The sequence below is a fragment of the Parasteatoda tepidariorum genome, chromosome 5 (genome assembly GCF_982258835.1).
Source record: "Parasteatoda tepidariorum strain Cologne lab strain chromosome 5, Ptep-v5.0, whole genome shotgun sequence".
Taxonomy (NCBI): Eukaryota; Metazoa; Arthropoda; class Arachnida; order Araneae; family Theridiidae; genus Parasteatoda; species Parasteatoda tepidariorum.
Window position 1 is genome coordinate 115,828,632 of NC_141759.1, and position 13,778 is coordinate 115,842,409.

The following is a 13,778-nucleotide window of genomic DNA, read 5'->3' on the forward strand; positions in this document are numbered from 1 at the left end:
TGCTAACTGCCGAAACGACAAATAAATAGCTTATACTTACGATGAAATATGCACAAATAAATTGTAAGAGATAGTGATTAATTAAATTCGCGATTAGAAATTCTCTTGCCGTATTAAAGTAACGGGGCATCGCAGATTGAGTAACAGGATCGTCAAAATCACAAAGAAAAGCATCGTAATAGTTGCAAAAAGAAAATATTATTACATTTCTAAAGAAATTAGCATATATAAAATGAGCCAATAAGTAGTTATTTGAATGCGTGAGTTAAAATTCGCACGTCAAAATAAAAATTGGAATTTTTAAAGCTACATGAAAATGCATCTCAGAGACTGCCGAAACAAAGACTGAAAAACAACTTGGATTTACAATGCAATTGGCATAAATTAAGTATGGCAAAAAGTGATAAATTAGATGCACGATTTTTATCTCGCAAGTCATAATAAATGTATAGTACATTTATAAACCACATGGAAATTACTAGTTATAAATGACAAAACCTGATCTAAGCACCACTTGGTTTTATGATGACATTGGAAAAAACAAAGAGAGTCAAAAAGTGGTTATATAAATCAGGGATGAGAGTAGTCAGAAAGTAAAAAAGAGGAAATCCAAAAATATATATATATATATATATATATATATATATATATATATATATATATATATATATATATATATATATATATATATATATAAATAAATAAATAAATCGCACTTTTTTGTCTAATTTTTGTTTAAACTTGTAATCCATGTGATTATAAGTCCCGATATGAGGCTTTTAAATCACGTGCATATAAAACTCTACATCGAATTTAAAAAATGCGAAAATACAAATCATGATGCGTAATTTTTAGATCAAGATGCATAATTTTAAAATCGCGCGATATTACAACCGCAAAAATGAATCACGACATTGGATTTTAAGCTCGGGTAGGTACATAGGGTTTTAAAAGCTCGCAAATGCAAATCGAGAAATTGGCTTTTTAAATCTCGTAAATAAGAATCGCAATATTTAAATGGCCTGAATAAGAATCGCAACGTTCAACTTTTAAATCAGGTAAATACGAAAATCGATGTTTGATAATAAAATCGCGATTTTAAAAATGCGAAAATACAAAACACGATATTAGATTTTTAAATCTCGTAAATCCGAGTCATAATGTACGATATTTAAAAGGCGTAAATAAGAATTGCAATGCGCAACTTTTAAATCAGGTAAATACGAAAATTGATGATTGATATTAAAATCACGTGAATAAAAATCGAGATATTTGCAGAGTCGGGACTTGGGATTTCTAAAAGGATTGTTTGAATTGTTTTTTGTTTACACAATAAGTAAAAATTTACAAGATTAATTGAAGGAGCAAATAAATATTTTCACCACAAATTCACCTCTATTTTTTTTTTTGCTTTTTTTGTTTGCTTTCTCTCCAGAATACAAGAAGCAGCGACGTCTAAATTACGAAAATACGAGCTATCCGGCCGACGGATAAAAAATACGGAAAATCTTATTTTCTATGCGTGAAATCGGAGAAAATAGCTAATATAAGTAAACATGCGGAAGGATTAGCAGTTAGGACGTAGTTTGAATTTTCTGTTTTTCTTTGAAAATCGTAAATAAATATATTAATTTGACTACAACGACTGAATTTTTTTTAAAAAAAAAACGGGATATTTATAAATAAATAAATAAAAAAAACGAAACTTTTAGAGAATCTGAGTTTTTGATAAAAAGGCTGAAATTCGATAGAAAAAAGCGAAAAAAATCTCATCCCTGTATAAAGGTCAACCAGTTTTATCCCAAGGAAATGATTTTTAGAGAAACTTCAGAGGGAGGAATGAGGACTTCAATAATTTCGCTCCGCGGAAAATTAAATTCCTCATAAAATATTTTAACTTGTGCAAAAAAAAATTTCAGCGGAAATTAGCGGGAAAAATGGAAAAATCTGAGAAAAAGCGGAAATCCGCGAATCCGCGGAAGAATCTCATCCCTGATAAATGTGTGATTTGAAACTTGCGCACCACAATTAAATTACTGGATTTTCAAAATCACATGGTAAAGCATTGCAATAACTGCTTTTAAAAAAATCATTTAGATTTCTGATGAAATCAATACAAATACAGAATGTCACAAAGTGATAAATTAGATGCGCAATTTATAACTCACAAATCGTAATATCATAATGATTGTATCGGAATCTTAAAAACCACATGGAAATTGGTAATTATAAATGCCAATAAACGATTGAAATATTACTTGGATTTATGATGAAATTGGCAAAAATTACTCAAATTCGAAATTTGTGTTATCGTATCTTTTAAAACCATATGAAATTTTGTAGCAATAACAATGAAAATGCAATAGAGAAACAACAGATATTGACAATAGAATTAGTGCAAATTTAGAGCATTAAAAAGTGATGACTCAAAATTTGCAATTCTAAATTTTTATTTTCCTACAAAAATTTTTTATTGCGTTCAAGAGCTCCGCTGGGCAGCAGATCAACAGTCGGCGGGATGTATGTGGCCGGCAGTACCTCTACTTTAGAGGTTATAAAATATCTGCTTTAGCATTTTAAGATTGCTGATAATTTGTCCTTACAGTTTCATTAGAAAATTATGCCAAACATCGCAGCATAATAACAAAGTAGATCCAACTTTTTACTCTAACAACAAAAGTAGAAAGCTTGACAGTGTAACAATTAAGAAATATTACCATACATTTCCAAATATAAGCCCATCCATGGGTAAGCCAAAAAGATTGCTTTTTATTTGAAAATTCAACTCTTATCATAAAAAAAGGCATGATACACTTAAAAATAAAAATGCATTCTTTCTATTGTAGCAATGATAGATTTAATAATGTTTGCACTATGAGTAAAAGAAGCATGGAGCTTAAGCATTCATACTTAGAAGATTAAAAAATAATATTCCTTTCAAAGTGTCCTTTTAGGGGTACTTCGGGGTTTTATATTTAGGGATTCCACTTTCAACTTTTATTTTATGTATTTTTATGTTTTGAGCGTACATTTTATGATATTTACTAATTATTGCTAATGAAGTCTTACATAATCATAAAGAAAAATATTACAAAGTAAACATTTTGGCAAATCTAAATAAATTTTATCATTAATAATTATTTATAAACAAAATTTTTTATAAATATTAAAATTTTTTGAGCTATCATTTTTAAATTTTGAATTTAAATTTCTTGAATTTGAGCAATTTTTTTTCTATACATATGTTATTTAAAATTTCTGAAAATATTTCTTGAAACCCTCAAATCATCGTTATGAGTTGAAATAATTTTAATAATTAAAGTATGCTGCACAAAATAAACCTATTTTGCTAATTAATTGTGCAGATTGACAGCCTGAATATACTTTATTCAGACTTTGATTTATGACTAATATAGAAGGTTCTATTTTAAATAAATTTCACATGTATCATGGCACATGGAAATAGTGAAGTCTTGTACATTGCCTTGTACAGGGGTGATTGTGAGCCCAAGTCAAAATTCCGGAAAATTTCTCGAGTAAAAAAAAAAAAGTTTAAATTGAAAACAATTTAAACAAGGTCTTTTTTCTTCTTTTTTCTCAATATTTCTAAGTTTACTTAAAATATATTTAAAATTTTACACATACCTATGATGACCTGGAGAAGTAATTAAAATTTACAAATATGTCTTTCTTTCTTGAGTTTATGATTATAACAATTATTTACTGATAAAAAATGAATATTAATCATGAATATAAGCTTATAAAATATCTCTCTGGCTCTCCCTTATAAACAAATAAAATGTGTTTTTAAGTTCCACCTTTAAAAATTTGATTTCCGGAAGCTTCTGTGATCAAAGATTTTCTGAAAAGTCTGGAATCTCCAGAAACTTCCGGATCACTGTTAGCGAAAAATCCGGAAATCCGGATTTTTTCCGGAGCACAATCAGCCCTGCTTGTATTAAAATAGGGACACTGCTGAGATAGGATCAAACAAAGTAAATCATTCTGCTTTCTCAAGCAGCATTTTTAAAATTAACAAATATCATAACATTATAAACTATAAAAACATATTATATTTAGAAAATAAAATTTTAAGACATCTCTTATACAGAGACAAAGACATCTTCTTTTTAAGGTATCAATTTTTATCTAAGACATTTCAATGGTCTAACTGAGGAGCCATCGGCTTTTGAAAAAACCCCAGTTCTAACCTCAAGATCATCAAATATCCAGAGAATGAATAGCTTCTAATGGATGCTGACGAGAATGGGAAGATTGGAAGAGATAAAAAATTTGGCAAATTATCAATAGACAACTCTGTTTAATAATGTTAAATTTTTAAATAATTGGGTTACAACTTCATCAGAAAGACCATTACACTTTAATTTAACCCTGTAGCTGACACATTTTTGTGATTAGAGAAAGAAAGTAGCATAAGAAAAAAATTTCAAATATATTTTGATATTCGATCAGTTATGACACTGAATTAATGAGTTTTCTAATTACTTGTATTGGATTAAAAAGTTAGCAGTTACACTAATTGTGAAGAGAAGAATAAAAAAATTTTTTTGCTTTTTTTAAGATGTGAGAAAAATTAAATTAGTTTAATTCAATTTAACAGGGATTAAAAAATATGAAATTGAAGAAATTTCAAATGATAGGAGGTATGTAATGCCTATAATTGCATCCCAATGGGATTTAGCCGAAGATTCATTTAAACTTTTTTAAGGTATCCGTACACGTTGAAAAAGTGAATTTTAGCCAAAAATGACAAATTTTTTTTATTTTATATTACGAATCTCCGTTTATTCTAGTTTTCAAAACAGTTTAAATTTTAACTGTGCGTCAATTAGAACAAAAGTTATGATTAAAAGAATATAAGTCGATGACTAAAAAGTGAAACCGGAAATAGCATTCCGAAACCGGAAGTGGGACAAAAACAGTTATATTTATCTTTATTTTGGGATAATTATCTTTCTTTGACTTAAATAATTATTATTTTAATGTTGCTAGAAATGAACCTCTCAATTTATCATTTATATTAGTAGCTTTAATGGCATTATTTGGAAATTTGTCCCTAAGGAGGTGTTCGTTGAATTGCAAACATTACAATTTGGTGTGTATTTGGCTGTTATTCAGTTTAATAAAAGTTTTCTGGGACTGAAAAGCATACTCGACATAGTTGGAGTCAGCCGTGGCAATAAAACTTTAAAAGGTTTTAGAGAACTTGATTTTGAGCGTGAGTATGAGTCTCAACGCCATTCATTAACTAATGTAAAAATTGTCAGAAAAAAAATAGGGTTGCAAAAAAACAAAAAATTTGTAAAATTGAGAAAAAGGAAGGTATCACATACAAATCGGGAGAATTTTAGAAGTATTGAAGCATTTTTAAAATAGAAATGATATAATTTATACTCTAAATGCCTTTTTCTCAGAATGTAATTTCACGCAAAAATAGTAACTTTCAAAATTCATTATTAAAAAAGTTGTTGATATATTTCAATAAAAATTTGTATGTGTATTATGTATAATGTTTTCTAGTGCTTGTGCTACAATTGATTAAAAATACTTAATAGTTTTTTATTATTGGCCTAAAATGTGAAATACGACGTAAGAAATTTGACAAAAATCTCATAAAAAGTTTTCAATTCTCTATAAAAAATTTAATTTTCCAAATATTTTTATGATTGTAGTCAAATCACTAGACAAAATTCAGCTCTTTATTTTGATAATAACACTTTTTTGATACAATAATTTTGGTGAAGTATATCCTTTCACAAGTTTTATGAAAAAAACTTCCTTTTTTTCTTGTTATTCAGCTTTTAAAAACAAAATATAATATAAATGTCTAATTTCTCATATTTAATATTAGTTTTTACATATAATAAATATAAAAACATAATTAAAGTGTTCTGAAACTTAATATTTTTAAAAAAATCCTCCGAACGTGTTCGGATACCTTAAATAATTTTTAATACCTTTAAAATTGGCTCCAAAAATTATATTAGAATTTTATTTTAATAAAGTAAATTAGCCTTGTCAATATAAAAGGAGCAGCAAATAATTATTTGAGTACTACCAACAACTTAAACATAACAATTTTAAAAAATTTAACATTTTCAAATAATTTAAATCCCATTTTATTTTATTCAAAATATTAATATAAACATTATTAAAAAAACAAACATTAAATTTTTTTTAGAGATAAAATTAAAAACAAAATTTAAATATTTTAACAACTTTAATTCATATTATTTTAATTAAAAATTAAAATAATAAATGTAAATAACAATGATCATAAACAACCACATGTAATTTAAAAATTTATCAATAGAGAGAATAAAAATTTTGATATTAACTTATTAATACTTAAAATTTTTCAAATTATCGATTCATCTTTAAAAATGTAATTTTCTACATAATTATGATTATTCACCTTACATACATAAATAAATTATTCTTTGTGATTATTTACCTCATCATCTGTAGCATCAGTTTTTCCATATCTTATATTTTCCATAATTGAAGGAGCAAATAAAACTGGTTCCTAAAATAAAACATCACAATTGAGAAAATATACAATAATTACAATACAAAAAGAAATATTTTAAATATCATACATATATCAGTACAAAATTTAAAGTCACATATAAATCAATTTAAACTCAAATTATTAAAGTTGCACTAGAAATAAACATATGAAACATTGAAAAAATTTTATATAGTAAAAATAAATAACCAATGAAAATTGAAGTTTAAATGTCAGAAAATAACTACTTTTTAACCAATTTACACCTGCCTGGAATTTTGAATACTTAGCATCTTCAGTCATATTTTTTTAAAGAAGTCAAGTAAACCAAAGGAAATCTTTAATTAATAGAGTAGTAACTTAACGAACTTTAAATTAACTATTTAAGACAATAACAACTTAACTTTGAATGAAGTACCTGCTTTCAAATGAAAAAACTGATGAGCTAGCAATAACATATTTATGCATATTACGTATAACTTACAATATGAATTGTTCAGATGTAAAATTGGACAAGCTATCTATCTTTCCTTTTAATAAGAGGGAAGGCAACTTTTCAAACAGAAGTTATTTTCAATAATTGTAAAGAAACACTGTAAGAAGAAAGGGTATTGACCATCTGTAAAATATTCTGTCACTAATTCCGTAATATTTTATTTTAGCTAAATAGTTAAGAATTATTTTTTATTTGAAGGAGTAGTAATAACGAATATGAAATAGACTATTTAACACAATAACCATTCTCAAAACTTACTAATGAAAGAATTAGTAATCTAGCAATAATATATTTATAAAAAGGACTCTTCAAATTATAAAAAAATGTAGAAAACTTCATAATTTACAATTGTTAAATATCCACATAATTTCATTTTCCTGAAAAAAATTTTCATTTACCAAATAAACTCAATTTGACAGATTTTTCCTAAAACTTTGCTTTCTTTTTCAATTTTAAGAATCCTTTTAGAAACTTATCCTTAATACTATAACTTTTTGCAGACCCAGATTTAGTCAACCAGCATTAAACTTTGGGAAAAGTACTTGAGATTTTGATCTAAAACAAATGGCTAACTTAAGTATTAATGACAACAGTGTATTCAAAAATATTTCAAAAATGAGTGTAATATTTCAAATACGCTACATGCAAAGAATAGGCAAAAGAAAGCTCTAAGCTGGACTAAATCTCATTTAGCAGTTCAAAGGTAGTATTTTATTTTATAACCAGCGTATTATTTATTTTATAACCACAGAGGATATGCTATGTCAGCTCTGTGGTCAGTTTGAGAGGGGAGCAGAGTGAATATCAATCAGACGTCCCCTGAGCCACCACGGCTCTCAAGGGTAGCAGTAGAAAGATTTCCAGAACTTACAAGAAAAGGAAGTGCTCTGAAAATCAAGCAAGAGCTTTAAAAGAGCCGTATCCTGACCAAAATTTTTCTGAAACAGCAAAAATTATGAAGGAATGTTCAGTTTCGGGATTAACTTCTCTTTCCTTTAATTATTTTATGTTGAATATGGATGTAAGATAACTTAGATAAAATCTTAACAGTTATAAAAAAATTGTAATTAAAAAAAGTAGGAAAACAAAAAATTTTATTTCAATTTAAGATTTTTTTTGGTCTGTTTTAGCTGTTTTCTAGATCGTTTACAATCTGTCTGCAACATTTTTAAAAATGTCTGCATCATTGAGGCATAATTTCAAAAATATTTCTGCATAATTTATGTGGCCCTTTTCATAAAAATACAATATAAGTCATTTACCTAAAAAATTGGATAAGCCACACAGATTTCCTATCACTCAAGATGAAAATAAATTTTGTAGCAGAAGTTATTTTCAATTCCTGTAAAAATTCTGGACAATAAAATTCAGGTTATTCACTGCTTCCAGCAGAGTTTATCTTTTAAGTCTAAAATAAAGTTATTTTCATTAAAAATTTTTTTAAAAAAAGCTGGATTTATCTTTCACAATTTTATAACTCACATAAATATTAATTAAAGTGCATAATCATGCACAAAAAAAAAGTGCCTTTTTGAAGCTAATTTAACTTTTTTCTCAATGGATTCAAACCATGGGTAAAAGTAGTTGATTAAAGTTAGGAAGACAACTTTATTCAAAGCGTATATAAATATTAAATTCCCATTCCCAGCTATCCAGGAAAAATCAGTAAAAAAAAATTAAATAATGAAAACTCCAAAAGACATACTTCTTTTACTTACATAAATATACCTAAAATTTAAAAAAATAAAATAAAGATTTTTCAGTTCTCAAAAAAATTTTATGACTGAAATCAACCCCAACACTCAACCTAAAATATAATAAAATACTGTGTGGCTTATCCAACTATCAGCCCTTGACTCAGAATTTAATATTGGAAGAAATAATTAAATAGTGCAGTTTCAACAAACTTTTAATGTTATACAGTTGAACCGGTTTATCTCAAACCTCTTAATCTCAAAAACCTCTATATCTCAAATTTTCTGAAATTCCCTACATTTACTGTCTAAAATCAATGTATTTTTCCTGTTTATGTCGAAATTTTTTATTCAAAACCTCCATTTCCTGAATTTCTAATAATAGAGCACAAATGTCAAAACTTTTAGACAGAGATAAATTTCGTGAACCCACAGGAAGTAGGAATGAACAGGTTGGGAGTATTTCTTGGAATTTCTATCACTATTCCTGTACTTCCATAATTAGAAAGGAATACAATGATTCTGGCAGCAATGAGTTAATGAGTAGTAACCAGCAGGGGTTATCTTTTCAACATAGATAAGGCAACTAAGAATAGAAATTCATTTTCACCTCAAAATTGCAACCAATGGATGAAAGAATAACTAGGAGTTCTAAAGTGAACGTTGAATATGCGGTACCAGATTTGCCAGAATGGAATGCAAAGAAATCTGGATTTTATGTTCACATTATTTTTGAAGATTTTTGCAAGTGGACAACTGCCTGGCAACATTGACAGATGAATAATTCATAGATAATGTCCAAGGAATATCAGATGAAGAAGATCATATTGATGAACCAAAAGTGAGTGCAAAAGAGGTAGAATTCTTATAAACTATTCTAGACTCCCAAGAAAATGCTGGCTATGAGGGATTTGCGCTCCTTATAACATTAAAAGAATAATCAAAACAAATAAGGTTATTTGTCAAAAATCTTTGAAATATTTTTTTCAGTGTAAAATGAATGATAAAATTTTTTTTTAATGTAAATTTATGTATGTGGTATAATTAAATTAAAGAAATGCCTATATTTTCCCACTAAAAACAATTAAATCATTTTTAACAGAATTTCTAAATTAAATTTAATTTTATAAAGTACCTGTATAACTCGAAACCTCTTTATCTCAAATTTTTCGCCTTTCCCGTGATATTCGAGATAAATAGGTTCGACTGTAGTTGATACTTAAATAGTAATGAAACATGAAACAAAACCTACAGTTTCTGTATTATAATAATACAACTTGATCAATATATAACTATCCCTCGAAGCCAACAAGGATCCAATGATTAAATGTCAGCTCTACCTATTTTAATTGCTCTATCATAAAATCTCTCAAGTAAACTTGCAACATTTGATTTTCCTAGGTGGGGGAGGGGAGATACAGAAAATTTCATTACTGTTTCAAAGACATAAAAACGAAAATACATTATCTAAATACAAAAATATTACTGATGTATTAAAATAAAAAAGCTTAAATTGCAAATAAAATACAGTGTAAATTATTTCTATTTGCTACTAAATTTCTAATAATTAGTTAACATGTAGTCCATAGAATTGTGTTGTTCTTGTTCCAAACATTCATTTAAATGGTGAAATATAAATAATTCAAGTATGAGTCTTCATATTTCAAATCTAAAACAGTAAAATTTCTTACACAATAACCAAAATCATAATAATAATAATAATAATGGTAATAATTATAATAATGATAACATTTGAAATCAGTACCTCCACCAGAAACTCCACATAAGGCAACAATTCTTCTAGGTGGTAAGGTTAAATCAAAATGTTGCAAAACAGCCTATAATGGATATGTGAAAAATAAAATTACTGCTTTCAATCTACTATAATCAATAAACCATCAGTAAAATTACTAGATAAAAAAATGTTATACAATAAATAAGAATTTTTTCCATTATACTGTTCATTACCAAAAATGATAGCAAATCAATTTCTTTACTTAAATTTATCAAAGAAATATATCATGGAATTATATAAACCAGTTTCCTTTTAATTTTAAATTCTAAAAAAAAAAAAAATATTCTTATTTTTTTAAAGAAATACATCAAATTTAGCTTTTTAATGTTGAAACTAATGCAGTAAGCCAAAATGCATCTTGATATGTTTTAATTTATTAAAACATAATAAATACTTCGATAACACAAAAATCTCATTTAAAATTTTCGTTTATGCGCAAATAGAATGTATCAAACTACTTTCTCCGGTAAGAAAAAATTATTTTACAGCTTTTTGTTATTTGAAAGATAATTTCAGCAAATTTTTTATGAAAAATGCTATATTTTAGTATAAATGAATAGAATCTACAAGAAAATATGAATAACGAAAGTGACAAAGTAAAGAAAAAAATAAAAGACCAGTGTTACAACTCATTGTAACTCTATTAGAACACTTCAATTTTGTTTTCACATAAATACTGAAGCATTGTAATATATGTTACAATGAGTTGTAACAACCAGGAATACTTTTTTAACTGTCTACTCTAAATTTATAATTGTCCACAAAACAATAAGTAAATGGAAACCAAATATCAACTTTGGAAAAAGAAGAAAATTTAGTATGATCTACAATACATCAATTTTAAAAAGTTCAATATTAAATATCAAGAATGATATATTTTACAAACCACCATAAATAACAATATTACAACAGATATTCATATTTTAAAGAGCTTGAAATAAAATAGTTTAATTTTAAAAATGACCTGATTAGGTCTTGATGGATATCTAAAATTAACATCACAAAATTGTACTTCTCCAAAAAGCTCAATTATTTTCCCTCCTTTCAAAGGTATCTCTGGAGATAAATTCATGTATACTTTAAAATAGTATTTAGTTTCTGAATACTTTCGCATCTAAATAAATGTCAGATAAAACTTGATTACTTGAAAAATTCTTGCAACTGCAGCTAAACCAGGAATGAACTGCCCAAATAATAAGGACATATGAGCAATGGATCTGTAATAAAAAAAATATCTGTAACTATTAATGATATTCATAAACAAATAAATTAGCAACAAAAAATATTTAAACACTTCTTTTTCAAGATTTTCACATAAAAATGAAATTTTCATGAGATAATTGAATCCGAAAAAAAAAAAAATTCTAAATTAGGATTTTTAGAATTAAGTGAATTCTTTCCAAACGGAAAAATAAACTCCTTATTAAAATTTTAAAAACGAAAAAACTAATCATGTATCAGACAAAGAGATAGATTTTCAGCATCATATTAAATCATACATAACATATATAAGCTGATAGATACTAACTTATTTTTTTTGCAATCAATTAGAAGAAATCTAACTGCATACTTAATTAAAAAATAACTGCAACCATCGTGCATAGTTATTTTATTCAAAAATGCATTATTTTAATAAACATAAAAGAATTCATATCAATTCAATCATTCTTTGTTAACAGAATGCTCTTAAACATATACATCATTTTGAAGCCATTATCTAGACGTTTTCAGTTTTCTCGTTGTAATAGGACATTTTTATGCAAGAAGTTAATGTTAATAATGAGTGAGTCTCAGATTGTAGCAATTGAATTTATAAGAATAAGGATCTAATATACAGGGTGTATCAGAGTAGGTGTCCCTAATTTTTGAATTGCTTTATACTCACCAATTCTTTTCATGAAAATTCTCTGAAGTTCACATAAAGTATGAACTTTACATGTAATCTACATTTGCATGTGGCATCTTTACATGTGACTACATGTAATCTACATTTGACAATCAAAATGGATGCTGTTTGAAAACATAATCAAAATCTTTATACAAAAAAAGTACAGGCCTTTGAAATTTTCAAGAGAGGAAAAAAGAGAGCATGACCAAAAAAATGTGTCTTTCATACTCTAAAAAGAATTAGAAGCACTGGTGTCTGTTCAATTCATATTACAGGTGGAATAAAATAACGGTTAAGACAGCGAATGTGATCAAAGCTGTTGGAGAATGGATTAGGCACAATCCATATCAAGCATTGTTTGAGATGCAAATATCAACATCATTGATGAACAGTTGTGACATTATCTCCTCAGAAGATAAACTTTTTTTATTCAGCAAGTAAGTCACAACCGGCAAACCAATTGCGTATCGGCAGCAAGTCTTACTATAGTATAACTTCATGACGTAATAGTCAGTAATAATTTAAGAACCAATCTAAATATCATAAGTTCAATTTTGAATCTCAATTATCCAACTTCACAGCAAATAAAAGAAATGTGATGTTTTATCGAAGAACTTAAAAAGTGATAGTTTAATTAATACTTACTAATGAAATTAATACTAAATATCCTAACATTTATGGCTCACCCTATTATTGCTAAGTAAATAATACTATCTCTAAGGCCTGCACTAAGAATATCAAATTACTAGACAGTAAATTATCCAAATATCAAAAGTCTTAGCCAAAAGCAAACCTTAACAATTTTTTATAATAAATTTTTTTCCCCATGGTAAACTAAGTTAAAATACAAATTTACTATAAATTGAACTTTTTCAAAAATGCAAATTCAATTGAAAAGTCATTTTCCAGTTGAGGAGGAGTAAATGAGCAATGAATTGGGGATAGGATCAAAAATGTAGATGTTTTATTGTCTTTGAGGGGAAAAAATAAGAATAGCTTTGGGTAAATTTTTGATAGCTTCTTAGACTAGAGCAGTAATATAGAGATAAACCTGAAGCAGCATATGATGTTTTTATCTATTCCGACTATCTTTTAAATTAATATCTTTCATTTCAAATAAAACGTTTCATTCTTTAAGCCTTTTATTTAAAAAAAAATTACTATCTAATATTTTTTTTTTTTTTACTGTCACGATCGTAATCATTTAGAAAAAAAAGTATCATGGTAGAAGATAAGTTACATGAATAATTTAATTGCTCAATTCTGTTTTGTAGGTTTTTTTTACTACTTGCAGAGATTTTTTGACAGAATTTGGGTGGGGGTTTAATATGTTTATTGACAACTGTGTGCAAATGGTCATACTATATATCGATCAT

At 26.7% G+C, this 13,778-nt stretch overlaps 1 protein-coding gene across 21 annotated transcripts in view; it reads right to left on the reverse strand.

Moving 5' to 3' along the window:
- The window catches only part of LOC122271333 (mitochondrial potassium channel ATP-binding subunit), a 41,223-nt gene that overhangs the window by 12,412 nt on the left and 15,033 nt on the right, over window positions 1–13,778 (reverse strand). For 12 of the 21 annotated variants that reach the window (XM_087164881.1, XM_087164879.1, XM_087164888.1 and 9 more), the window contains 4 exons: window positions 11,708–11,731; window positions 11,479–11,664; window positions 10,485–10,557; window positions 6,476–6,547 (listed from right to left, as the gene is read on the reverse strand). In XM_087164881.1, coding sequence (XP_087021007.1) covers window positions 11,606–11,664; window positions 11,708–11,731 — 83 coding nt within the window. In that variant the 3' untranslated portion in view covers window positions 6,476–6,547; window positions 10,485–10,557; window positions 11,479–11,605. Of the gene's footprint in view, window positions 1–6,475; window positions 6,548–8,287; window positions 8,434–10,484; window positions 10,558–11,478; window positions 11,732–13,778 lie in introns of those variants that run through there. The other 9 variants (XM_087164891.1, XM_087164889.1, XM_087164895.1 and 6 more) reach the window with 7 other exon arrangements.